At 39.8% G+C, this 12,805-nt stretch overlaps 1 protein-coding gene across 3 annotated transcripts; it reads left to right on the plus strand.

The window, feature by feature from the left end:
• Window positions 1-223: 223 nt before the first annotated feature.
• slc7a8b (solute carrier family 7 member 8b) lies at window positions 224-12,599 on the plus strand. Of its 3 annotated transcripts, none has more exons than XM_040144742.1 (12): window positions 224-356; window positions 896-1,142; window positions 3,427-3,631; window positions 4,550-4,701; window positions 6,988-7,113; window positions 8,195-8,348; window positions 9,443-9,566; window positions 9,891-9,994; window positions 10,473-10,569; window positions 10,671-10,820; window positions 11,483-11,660; window positions 12,168-12,599. In XM_040144742.1, exons 2-12 carry the CDS (start codon window positions 959-961, stop codon window positions 12,275-12,277), a joined length of 1,584 nt encoding a protein of 527 aa, XP_040000676.1. In that variant the 5' UTR covers window positions 224-356; window positions 896-958; the 3' UTR covers window positions 12,278-12,599. The 3 variants fall into 3 exon arrangements, with proteins under 3 accessions (XP_040000676.1, XP_040000678.1, XP_040000679.1); XM_040144744.1 differs by having other exon boundaries at window positions 902-1,142; XM_040144745.1 differs by lacking the exons at window positions 224-356; window positions 896-1,142; window positions 3,427-3,631; window positions 4,550-4,701; window positions 8,195-8,348 and having other exon boundaries at window positions 6,998-7,113.
• The last annotated feature ends 206 nt before the right edge of the window (window positions 12,600-12,805 follow it).

A 12,805-nucleotide genomic window follows, 5' to 3' on the forward strand; every position in this document is an offset into this window, starting at 1 on the left:
TTATTTATTTGAAGAAAACTTTTATAAAGGTTCATTTTTAACACTAAGCGTTACCATGGGAGCCGGTTTGTACAGGCGTGCAGAGGCTGTAGGGTTTTTTCTTTTTTCATTTTTCAATGGAGGAAGCCGAGCACTGGGTCCTCACTACAGAGGGCGGGGCTTGAGACGTGTTGACAATTTGGGCGGCGCTGATTGGTCGAAAATAACCAGCTTTTCTATTTATCGAGGCTGTCAGCTGGAAGTCTTTTGTTATCCCCGCTCATCACGGCCACCCGACAGGAATGATGGCCAACGTGAAGCCCGGCACATAGCAGCGAGCTTTCAGGGGTTTTCAGGTTACCGCAGCTGCTGAGAAGGTGGGTCAGCACTTTATCAATTGCTTTCTTGAGTTTTAGTCAGTGGAACACAGAGCAGGAGGTTCCTGCGGGTGGCTTACTTGCAAATTCCTCCAGTCTTGGTTGTAATTACAGAAAAAAAAACGGTTTAGTCTCGCGCGAGGCAGGGTAAAATAGTGAATTTGAACTTTAACATTTCAACATTTATCAGTTCGCTAAACGTTAGATGTCTCATTCTGTCTAACAAACTGGAATAGCTTCAAAGTCTGTTTGGTGGTCACTACAATAAACCTTCCAGGTACAGGGGCCGGGCAGTTCATCGTGTCGCACTCTGAATTATTGATGCTAGGATTTGCCTTCTAATTTTAGCACTGCTGTAGCCAACTGAAAAGATGGAAACCACTGCCATCAGCATTTTTGACACCTAACAGGTTTACGGGAAAGTGGTGGATAAATTACTCAGCAAATGTGTCTGGCAAATAGAACCGCAGAGCTGTTAACTTTTTTTTTTTTTTTTTTTTAAACAATGCTACCATAAATCTTAATTCATGCATTGGTAGGCTCAGTGGGGCGACGCTGCCCCCGTCACCTGAACCACAAAAGAGGGGGGCACACTGGACAGGATGAGCGAGGGTCCGAGGAAGCGGAGCAGCAGCAGCAGCAGCAGCAGCAGCGGCGGCAGGAGCGGGGGAGGTCATTCGGAGCCGCCAGACCCTCAGTCGGGTGTGGGGAGAGATGAAGGAGGAAGCTCCGGGGTGGCTCTGAAAAAACAAATCGGCCTAGTCAGCGCCTGTGGCATTATAGTGGGTAAGTCCACCCGTGTGGCGTTTGCTCCACACGAACTGTACCATTACTGGCACACGTGACCCCCGGTCAGTGAGGCCCTCACCAGTTTTAACCAGATCAACTGTATTTTAAGAAATCGTCTCGTATTTCGTCGGCTTAGCAGATGGAGTAAGGCGGAGTTAAACTCACTTTTCCCTCCACTTCAGCCTTTAAACTGAAGTGGCCCGTGTCACCAACCAACCAAAAATCTAGGTTGTTATAGTCCATATTTTATGGCATTTTTAAAAATCGTGGCAACAAAATAATCGAACAACAAAAAATCATGCACTTTGTTTGACTTGGGTTTCAATACAGGTATTTGACAGCTTGTTTGTGTCAGATATCACTGATTTGCAGTGATGAGGTCAGATTTTAGATCCCAGCCACCCAAGTAATATCTACGAATTACAAGCACACGTTGAAAGTATTTTTCATGATGTAAATGGACCATCATGTGTATAGAAAATGTAGCTGAATCGAGCTGCATTGACTTCAGAAATACAGATGTTTGCATTGTATCTTAAATGGTTGAGCATTACTGAGCGAAGTCTCTCCCTTGTCGAATTTCAATTTACATCCTCAGTCTCTTTCTGTCGATTTCTGGGCATGCTGCACACTGCATTCCCAGCATCGTGTGTCTTGCATGTCCTCTCTTATAGTTTGCAGGGAACTGTTGGCTGTCATGAAATCCCCTTAGTCACTGCCCACTTCCCACACATGCAGAGGAAAAAAAAAAAGTCAATAAAAAGCAATCCCACTAATGGGTGTCCGCCATTGTTGAGACTGCAATTTCCATCACCATCAGAAACATTGTTGGAGTGTGGTCGCTACATGCATTGATAACAAAGGGCTGTACCCTACTTTTTTTTGTGTTGGCTACAATACGATGTATGGATTATTATGGATAAATGGGTGCTCAACCTACCCAGCAAACAAGCCATTTGGGCCTGTGTGGAGCCACTGCATGTTGAAAACTGGGTCTCACTTGGCAAGCCCAAATAGTGGCCCATATCTGCCACGACATGGTGGACATATACAGGTATTAAACAGTGGTGACCAGCTGAGGAACAATGTTTAAATTTATTTATGGTTATTCAAATGAATATGATACAGAAATTTAAAAACTACATAGTAACATACATTAAACTTGAACAACAAAAAAAGAGCAATAGTAATTTAATGAGTTAATCATTTTATAATGTATCTAACTGTTGTCTGACTGTCTTTGTCCCTGGCTGTGCTGAGCCAGACTTTTAAGTGCAGTCTGTACATGACCGTCCAATAATTGCTTTTAGTCACAAGTTTATCTGCCCATATAACATGTAAATGACAACTAATGCATTTCATCCTTGACAGCTGGGGTGTCATTTTTTCAAATTGCCCAATTTGGCAAATACCTAAATACTATTAAATCAAGGTAGGTAGTGTCATAAGTGACTCATCTTTTCCCAGCTTTTCAGTGACTGGGAGGGGATGATTTTCCCAGGCTAGATGTTTTCAACAAAGAAACATACTGAATTTGCGTTCCCACTTGGATTTATTGTTTCCCTGCTGGTCCCAAGAGTCACGGGATATGGACTCATTCTTTAGGGATTAAAAGACAAACATCTGCTCTGCTAAAACTAAGGTAAAAACTAAATATACAACAGAAAAAATATCAGCAACACCAAAGTTGCCAATATTTTTGACCAGCAGTGAGCTTGTAAGGGATACCTGTTCTGCCAGTGCAAGTGCGGGCTCAGACTGCTCAAAAAAATCCATATTATGGCCCTGTTGTTTTAATGTAGAATATGAGACTATAGACCTCTCAGAAGACCCACAATGACTAAATGGTGTAAGACAAAGTGTGGGCCATTCACAGAAAACTCGTTCGGGGATCAATAGGTGAAAACACAGGGTGGGCCAAAGCTAGACTGAGCAAATTAATTCTGTTTTGGAAAACAAATCTAAGATGCAAAACATGAGCACCACATGAAATGTGGCATCATGTGACGAAATTGTAGTTTTCCCCTTTATAGTCTGTATTCTGTATCAATAGTCTCGTGATTCTTTTCATGTTTTCTCCCACTGTTGATAAGTGTATGTGAACAGAATACCCATCTTCTGTATATCTGTCTTTATGGACACAATGGGTGGTGTAATTCATTGTATTCACATCATTTTTTGTGTAAATTTAAATGCTAACTTTGACTACAGTCTCCAGATCTGTCTTTTAGTGATCTGTTCTTAACCTGTTTTTGTCTCTTTGTTTGTTTCATTCACTAAGGCAACATCATTGGATCCGGGATTTTTGTGAGTCCTAAGGGGGTTCTGGAGAATGCCAGCTCAGTGGGTGTGGCCCTCATCGTGTGGGTGTCCACTGGAGTAATCACAGCTATAGGTGCTCTTTGCTATGCAGAATTAGGCGTGACCATCCCCAAGTCAGGGGGAGACTACTCCTATGTCAAAGACATCTTTGGAGGACTGGCTGGGTGAGAAGAAATGCTACTTGTCTGATTATCAGGATGAGATCAAAGCCCTTATGTGTAGAATTTAAACTTCTTGCATAGCCGCTACACAGATCTGACGTGGGAACACTGAGAACAACGGACTGAAAGCAATACATTACCTGTACTGTTACCTGGGATTGTGTCTTTTTCTTTTTTTTTTTTCCTTTTCTTTTTTTTTTTTTTCTTGAGAATCCTTTGAAAGATGCTAAAATCACATCATGTTCTATACAAAGGCACTTTATCAATTATTTGTTTCTGTATTAAAAAGTTGTGTTCCAATACATCATAATTCGTGTAATATTACAATATATGAAATAAACTGTATTTATATAGCACTTCTCAATACACAGGAACAAAGTGCTTTACAATAAAAACAGAACATGGTATAAAGCACAGAAAGATTCAAATGAAATAAAACACCATTACATTATAAATAATTAGCTGAAAAACTGTTTTGTTAAAAGTGATTTGTGGTAAATGATCCATAAAAGTGATACTAAAGAAGTGAATAGCAAGGTTGTAGCAAGCTTTTTGTTATGAATGATAATTTTACAATAAATTCCTGTCCTCATCCCTCCTCCTCACAACCATGCTCACCATGTTATTAAAGTCTCTCATAATTAGTTTTGTATTCCCAGCATCCCAGAATGTCATTGACCTAGTTCCACTCATTTCTCCCGTGTTTAACAACAATGCTCCAGTGCATTACTATAATGTACTTAGCTAATATGCTTAATTTCCTTTGTTTGCATTACATTTTCCTGTAACGAGGGCTGTTATTCTCACACACTATGCTGTGCATGTTTTGTGGGTGTGTATGCAGTTGTATGCGCTTGCTGATGTGTGCCCAAAATGTGTTGCCATGTCTCATTAACCCCACCTCGCTGTGTTGTCTCTCAGGTTTCTGCGACTGTGGATTGCACTGCTGGTTATTTACCCCACCAACCAGGCTGTGATTGCGCTCACCTTCTCTAACTACGTCCTGCAGCCTCTCTTCCCCTCCTGCCTTCCCCCAGAGAGTGGGCTTCGTTTGCTCGCTGCCATCTGCCTGAGTGAGTGATAGAATAAAACTCAAGATTGAACTGCTATTGGTTGAGGTCAGTGCATTAACAGATACAGATCACGAAGCAACATAGCGCAGCCCACTTTGAAGGTTCATGTCAGGCATGGAGAATATGGCTTATTTTATAATGAGTCTTCTTTTTTACCTTTTTTTTTTTTTTAAACACCCTTTTGTTAATGAAAGCCAGAGCGCAACTCTGCTAAGGAAACACTTTTATAAGTGGCAGATTTAATTGTTGGTGAGGGTGTGCTGGAGGCGGTGAACAAAGCCGTGCAAAACTACTTGGCTTGGCAGTGACTGAAGACTAAATGCTGTACTCACAAGAGTACTACACAACCTCTTTTAAACTGTTTTATAATGTATCGTGTCTGTGGAGGAGTTTTATCAAGTCTCAAAAAAAAAAACTCCGTGAGATATTTGGCTTGAGCTTTGTGAGACGTTTGGTACAAATTTGTAACAGAAAGCCTGTTTTACAATCTGAAGGAATGGAGTTTGAAATGAAGTTTGAAATGAATGTACCTGGCAGTGAGAGTCTAACAAATGCCATTAAGTTGCGTTATGGGCAGTGCAGGAGATGGTCATAGTAAAGACACTTGTGCCTCGTGGTGTGGTTTTAATTTGCCACTTACAAGTTCCTCAACTTCATGGAAGTTAATTAATAACTTGCTAGACGGCCCCCTTTTCAATATGTACATTAGTAAGCAATTTCACATTTACAAATGCACAATGTAAAGGAATAGGAGAAAGTAAAAATTTAAACCCTGAGAAATGTTTAAGACTGATGTACACAAATGCTTTTGCAAATAGCTGCAGGAGTTGTCTTTATATTTACTTGAAATCTGGCATTTATTTTGGTGAATAGGGTGAATCTATGGAGTCACACAGGCCAAGCAATGTTTGGACTAGTGACTGAGTTCCACACAAATTGTCAGAATATAAATGCTGGCCTGATTGCCACCTTAAAATGAGGGCCCGCACCTATCCCTAAGTTAGAAATTTTAAAATCCTTCATATAGGGGCTTTAAAATTTTATTTGTGCAAAGCATAATCTGGACCCTGATTTGTCATGTCCCCCTATTCTAGCCAGAAGACATGCTTTTCTGTTCAGTTTGACATTTCTGTATCTCACTTCTGCTGGTCCTGAAGATAAGCCATCCTCAAAGGCTTACAATTGCTGTGCCAATAAGATGATTTATTAAATTAGACACGCTTATTAAGTTAAAATGTGAAAATAGCTTAAGGTTATGCTAAATATGAAGGCAAAACAAATATTTAACATCAAGGGAAAACTAATTTCCACATGATGGGTGTGATGCAGCTAAGCAGATACTCACATTCATTTTCAACTGATTATAACTAAAAATTAGATCCTATCCTTTACATGAGTGGGTTTTATCTTAAGATATGTCATTTAGGAACAATAACCATGTTGTTCTTGCCTTAATTTGATATTATAATTTAAAAAAAAAAAACATCATTTTTAAGCCTCGGTGCCGGCAACAACCATGGCTGGAGGCAGTATGTTTTCAGGTCGTCCGTCTGTCCCATTCTCATGAACAAAGTATATCCGGAACGTCTGGGGAGAGTTTCATTACATCTGGCACAATCGTCCACTTGGACTCAGGGATGAACTGATTTACATTTTGGTGGTCGAAGGTCACTGTAACCTCTCAAAACACGCTTTTGGCCATAACTCAAGAATACATGTGCTAATTATTACAAAATATAACACAAACGTCTAATACGATAAAATGAAGGGATGACATTTTATATCCAAAGGGTCAAAGGTCAACTTTGCTGTGACATCATAATGTTCTGCAAAAACACTATTCTGACTATTATTCAACACCGTATCTCAGAAACAGAAGGGGGGATTGTGACCATATTTCCTGCAATTTGACTGGATTGCGAAGGCATACTACCGCGAGGCGGTAACTCTAGTTTACTTATACATTAGCCTGTTTTATATAGTACATTTTTGCAGTTCCCAATATTCAATGTTTGTCTTTTTAAATTATTTTTTGTGCGACTTCAGCCAAAGGCCTACAGTCTTGCATATTGTGTAAAATGTTTCTGTCTGACTTGGGAAATTTTCTTTTGTTTCATGCAGTTTCTTATGTCTTTGTTTTGTAGGTGTGAAATTGACAAGAAATTCTGGTACATACTGTATATTGACTCTCATTGCTTGAGATCCATGTTTCTTATTTGTAGATTGCCAGTAGATGAAACAAGTATCACCTTAACTTAATGTAATATTTTGTCTTGCTGTCCTCAGTGTTGCTGACATGGGTGAACTGCTACAGTGTGCGCTGGGCCACGTGTGTCCAAGATGTCTTCACCGCTGGCAAGCTTTTGGCCCTGGGCCTCATCATAATCATGGGTTTCGTCCAAGTTTGCAAAGGTAGAATTTCCTTTTTTTTCTTGTCTCTTTCAATATGTTTACTTTTAGCTCATAGCCTTTTTTTTTTTTTTTTTAAAGTGAAGCAGTGTTAACTTAGGTTGCCTATGTCTGAGTTGTGAGAAGTTCACCTGAAGAGTGATGTTCCCTTCTCAGTGTTTCATTTGAAAAGTATTTACAGGTCTGAAGAGGTAAAGTTATCCAGAATTTCATAATAAATATGTAGTGTTTTCTCTTGTTTCTTAATTATCTCATCACCCCTGCTTTTGTCCTGACCCCCAATTTGGTATTTACTGTCTTGAGGCATGATGCTAAAACAGGGGGAAACTGTTTTGGAAGCAGCCATGCTTCAGCTACCATCACAATATAGTCAACTTGGTCCTCTCACGGGATTTGTGATCCCAGTGTGAAAGAGATTAAAGTCCCTCATAGCTCTTCATCCCAATCATAATCCACTTACACGCACACACAAACTGCCAGACCCAGCGACAAACTCATACATCTGACTCAGACCCCTCATATCCCACTTTGTCTGGGATGGAAGCTCAAGATACAGGCTAAGTAACATCTCTTTTGTCCAGAGTTTTGACTTTGTCCAGATCTGGTATTGATTATTGCTTGCCATTTAGGAGAAAATTAGAGAATATTTTGTGGGATAAATAATAAATAAACATAATTAAACATGTTTAATTGCAGTCAACAGCAAGAAGATGTTTGCATAGGAGTTGACCAAAATGGGGTACGTCTAGATTTTAGCAAATTAAATACTTAATAACACATTCTTGATGCTGTTAGGGTAAATACCTAAAAAATTCAACAGACCTCTGTATATAAGTCTTAAATATCCAGAAAGATGTTTATGTAAATCAATTGTATAATAAACACTTTTTTTTTTTTTTTTTAAAGGCTGCAAGAAACTGTAACATGTAATAATCATAACAGAAAGAACTTGGAACAACTTGTAAAAACATTGTATATTGTGTATGGTGCCCTCTGCTGCTCAGATTGTGGTGTTGAAAAGCAGTCCACATCCAATTGGATTACATTTCGGTGAAATCTGACATCTGTTTTTTTTGGTCCACAGGTCACTATTACTGGTTGGAGCCAGCACACGCCTTTGAAACCTTCCGTGACTATGACGTCGGTCTGATAGCCCTGTCTTTCCTGCAAGGCTCTTTTGCTTACGGAGGCTGGAACTTCCTCAACTACGTCACAGAGGAGTTGGTAGACCCGAACAGGTAGAGTGCAAATCTTGTATCCTACCTTGCAGCCTTTGAAAATCAGCCACATTTTACAAAGGGTTTTTTTATTGTCTAGTTTAATTTATTTGCACAAAAACACATAGTACCTTAAAGGATTAAAAAAGGATTTAGGTAAGATCAAAACTCAAATGGGCTTGTGAAGACATTTCAGTGTTGTAGCAATTTTGTGCTGATGTTACAGAAGAAAATAGAAATAATGTACATATGTCAATTGCTGCTCACAGAAGAGGCATACAATCGCTAAAAAGTTGCAAGGAGAGTGGAGGCTACTATATACACAATTAAAGCTTATGAAATAAGCTTTAAGCCTGAATTAACTTTTGTGAGGGAGGAAGGTTGGGCTGCAGTACAATGGTGCTTATTCCACAGCTGAGATTCCCTGTAGCTGAGAGTTGTTCTAAATCTTGGAAGATGCAAATGATTTACACCTCTGATGTTACTGTACATGTGTTGAATGCTGGATTTAATTAATTTTTATAGGTACTCCGTACATTACAGACACAGACACACACACGTAGATAAAAATACATGTTAAATATTTATATTGGAAATGGAATATCTAAATCACAGAAGAGTGGGTCTGCGTATTTGATCTGACTACTGCATGTACTTTGGTGAATCTTTTATTGTAAAGAAAGAATCCTGATAACGTTGGAATATGTGGAAGCCCAAACGGTATTTTACTATGGAAAATATGGGTACGAACTGGATTTGCAATACCTTTTGGCAATAAATATCATGAATTTTTTTTTTTTTAACATCTAGAGTTCAAGTTAAACCATTTAGAAAATGTTATGCACTTCAGTATTTCACGCAGAAATAAGCGTGGAAAATGTTTATGTAAAACAAAAAAGTTAGAATCATTATGCAGTAACCAAGCGGACACCTCAAGTAACTAACACCATACCAAAGGTCCATCCATCTACATTTACAAATGATTTCTAATGATGTATCCAAAGGTTTCACATGTTGAATCAAAGGTTAATGACATGCTTCAATAGAAACATCAAACCTCAGTCACAGAAATAGTTAATATACCATGAACCGCAATCTTGTCTTTTATCCTGCAGGAATCTACCACGTGCAATCTTCATCTCTATCCCTGTGGTCACCTTTGTTTATGTGTTTGCCAACGTGGCCTACGTCACAGCCATGAGCCCCCAGGAACTACTGGCCTCTAATGCTGTAGCAGTGGTGAGAAAACAGGCCCACAGTCACTCAAATCCAAATGAATGTGTCCTTTCGCATGTAGAAAGTGTATGTAGTTAGAAACTTATCTGAGTTTTGTGATCACCTTGAGATGGACTAGTTGCATCGCCCAGCAGCGATTTAGAGTAACCTCACTGATTTGACGCATGTTTCTTGTAGCATAATGCCTGTGACGCTTAGTCTGTCGTCCTTTTGCACTTGGTTTTGAAATGTCTTGATTAATCGCCGTTGTTGAGAATGTGTTTCAGCTGTGCACCTGTTTTATCCTCCTCCTCTTCTCTCTCTCTCTGCTCCTAATATTTCTCCCAGACATTTGGAGAGAAATTGCTAGGAGTAATGTCATGGATCATGCCCATTTCTGTGGCGCTCTCCACCTTCGGGGGAGTCAATGGCTCCCTGTTCACGTCATCGCGGTCAGTTTGTCTCTCACCCCCCGCCCTACCTCCTTCTGTCCTACCTGTCTTCTCGTTGCAGTTCTTTGACTGCTATGCTACTTTTTAAAAAAAAATTTATTTATTTTTTGCTGGTCTCATTCCCATGCTGATATTGTTTGGATGCACACAGAGACCCGGGGTAAACAGGGTGAAAATGAAGAGCTAAGCAGGAATACAATACTTCAGCAGTGTAAACACTTACATACAGGGTCACATGCTGGATTGCAGATTGTAGGGAAAGTGCCTGATTGGGAAATGGTTTTTCTCCCATTTTACTCCTGGTTTGGTCAGTTTTTCACCGTGCGCTCACTTCTGCTGTTAAATTCTGCACTGGCATTTCCATAATCACCTGAACTATATTTCCTGAGCTGTTCCCTTAGTTGGCGAGTGCACATGGTAAACAAACACCATCTGGCTCTGCTCTCAGGACTTAACTGTCTTTGGTTCTGTTTCCCAGACTTTTTTTTGCCGGAGCAAGGGAAGGCCATCTCCCACGTCTACTGGCCATGATTCATGTCAGACGCTTCACTCCCATTCCAGCCTTACTGTTCACTGTGAGTCCTATCAAGCTCGACTCAAAACTGAACATTGACTTTGCCTATGTGTCCTCCCCATGTGCAAAAAATGACTTTTAACCCCCTCTCACCACATTCAGTTGATCTCCACTCTGCTGATGTTGTGCACCAGTGACATTTACACCCTCATAAACTATGTGGGTTTCATCAACTACCTCTTCTATGGCGTCACTGTTGCTGGGCAGATTGTGCTGCGCATCAAACAGCCTGACATGTATCGACCTATCAAGGTAAAGACAAAGGTGGAGCAGCTTGGGTTTGACGTTTAACACTTTTTCATGAGGACTATACACTAAACATATACTCACACCTGCTTATTCATGCAGTTATCCAATCAGCCAATCATGTGGCAGCAGGGCAGTGAATAAAATCATGCAGATACAGGTCAGGAGCTTCAGTTAATGTTCACATCAAATATCAGAATGGGGTAAAAAATGTGATCTCAGTGACTTTGACCGTGGCATGACTGTTGGTGCCAGACGGGCTGGTTTGAGTAATTCTGCTGTTTTGCAAGGCTCTAAAGATTACTCATTTTGGCCAAACCTACTCTGGTAGAACTTTGATTTATGACCAATTTCCTTTCACAAATCCTTTGAATAATCGATTAACAATTACTCTTCACTTGTGGGTAAAGGATGACAGGCTGCACAGAAAAGGGGTCCATAATATATTACTGATACCACATTCTTTCAATTTCTCTCCTCCAATGTTTAATAGTATTAATTCGGAGTTTCCCACAGTGTGTGAATTTTATGTTTCCAGTTTAAATTGAAATTTGATGTTAAGGTAAACTGTTGGGTTTTTTTTTGTTTCACACTTAACTGCATTTTAAGCTAGCATGCAGACATGAATGGGTATTTGAGGTTTGAGAATACCGTCCCTCACCCTCCAGGTGAGCCTGGTATGGCCAGTGATCTACCTGCTGTTCTGGGCCTTCCTGCTGGTCTTCTCCCTCTACTCTGAGCCTGTGGTCTGTGGTGTTGGATTGGCCATCATGATGACCGGTGTCCCTGTCTATTTCCTGGGAGTCTACTGGGAAAACAAGCCACTGTGTTTTGATATTACTATTGGTAAGGCAACATCATGATGGTATTTTTATGGCTTGATTATGGTTCTTAGTTCTGTTTAAGGGTGCATTCACACAGAGTATGTTGTATTAAATTTCTAGACCACCTCGTGTTCAATATGAGCAACTGACCGTAATGTTTGAACTCTGAGATGCCTGTAAATGTTACTTTCTGCACACATTCAAATGAACTGCAGTGTGGTTCACTAATAAACACGGGTTAAGAGGTAACAGCACACAGATGTTAGGTTTTGCTGCATTTCATTTGCAGTTTTGCTACATGCGACTGTGTTTCATTTATTATTGGGTATTTTAAATCCTTGAACAAATACAACGATTCAGCTGAATACTTTTCCATGATGGTCCAGACTTAAGAAAACATACTCTGTGTAACTGCACTAATAGATGAATAAACTGCTTTCATAAAATGTCTTCCCAGTTTGATACAGAACCATTATCTTCTAATATAAAAATAATTTCCCTGGTCTCTTCCATCCCCAACTGTATCCAGGTAAAATGACTCTTCTTTGCCAAAAGCTCTGTTTGGTGGTGTACCCAAACATGGAGGAGAACCCAGAGCCCCGTGGTCCGACAAAAACGGACAAAGGCGAGGAAGATTGATAAAGCCCATAAATGGCTATTTGATCATGTTCACAGACAAGTCCTCACACTTGGATGTGGTTCAAGGTGGGAGAAAAAAGACACATGGGGAAGAATCTCAGAAAGATGAGCATATTTATTCACTTAATGGAAATGTTAACAATCTAATATGGTCCACAGCACTGGACTTTCTCGCTTTGATTTTGACTGGCCTTAATTCTGGACACAGTTGTTTCAGCGTATGGCCCTGAAATGGGTGTTTGAGATGGAATATCAATTACATTGAACAGAAATTATGGATCACTGTCATTTTTTTGTTTTCACACTAGTATTTAAGCCATCTCCCTTTTTTTTTTTTTTTTTTTTTTTTTAGTTTTTTTCTTTGGCAATGTGTTGTTTGTGATTTGTGAGTCTGGGAGGGAGTGGAAAAAATATTTTTAATGTGTCATCATAATCAAAGTTGTATATATAATTTATACTCTGTGTATTGTTTATGCTATTACCTCGCTACGGCAGCACTAAAAAGAAATTTTCCAGGACGTTTAATGG

Source organism: Xiphias gladius, chromosome 14, assembly GCF_016859285.1.
Source record: "Xiphias gladius isolate SHS-SW01 ecotype Sanya breed wild chromosome 14, ASM1685928v1, whole genome shotgun sequence".
Classification (NCBI taxonomy): Eukaryota; Metazoa; Chordata; class Actinopteri; order Istiophoriformes; family Xiphiidae; genus Xiphias; species Xiphias gladius.

Excerpts from the sequence above, each read along its gene's own strand:
- slc7a8b (XM_040144742.1), top strand. The coding sequence starts at position 959 with ATGAGCGAGGGTCCGAGGAAGCGGAGCAGCAGCAGCAGCAGCAGCAGC. Across the intron at positions 8,349-9,442 it reads GAGTTGGTAGACCCGAACAG|GAATCTACCACGTGCAATCT; the intron begins GTAGAGTGCAAA and ends TTTATCCTGCAG. Across the intron at positions 10,570-10,670 it reads TTCCAGCCTTACTGTTCACT|TTGATCTCCACTCTGCTGAT; the intron begins GTGAGTCCTATC and ends CACCACATTCAG.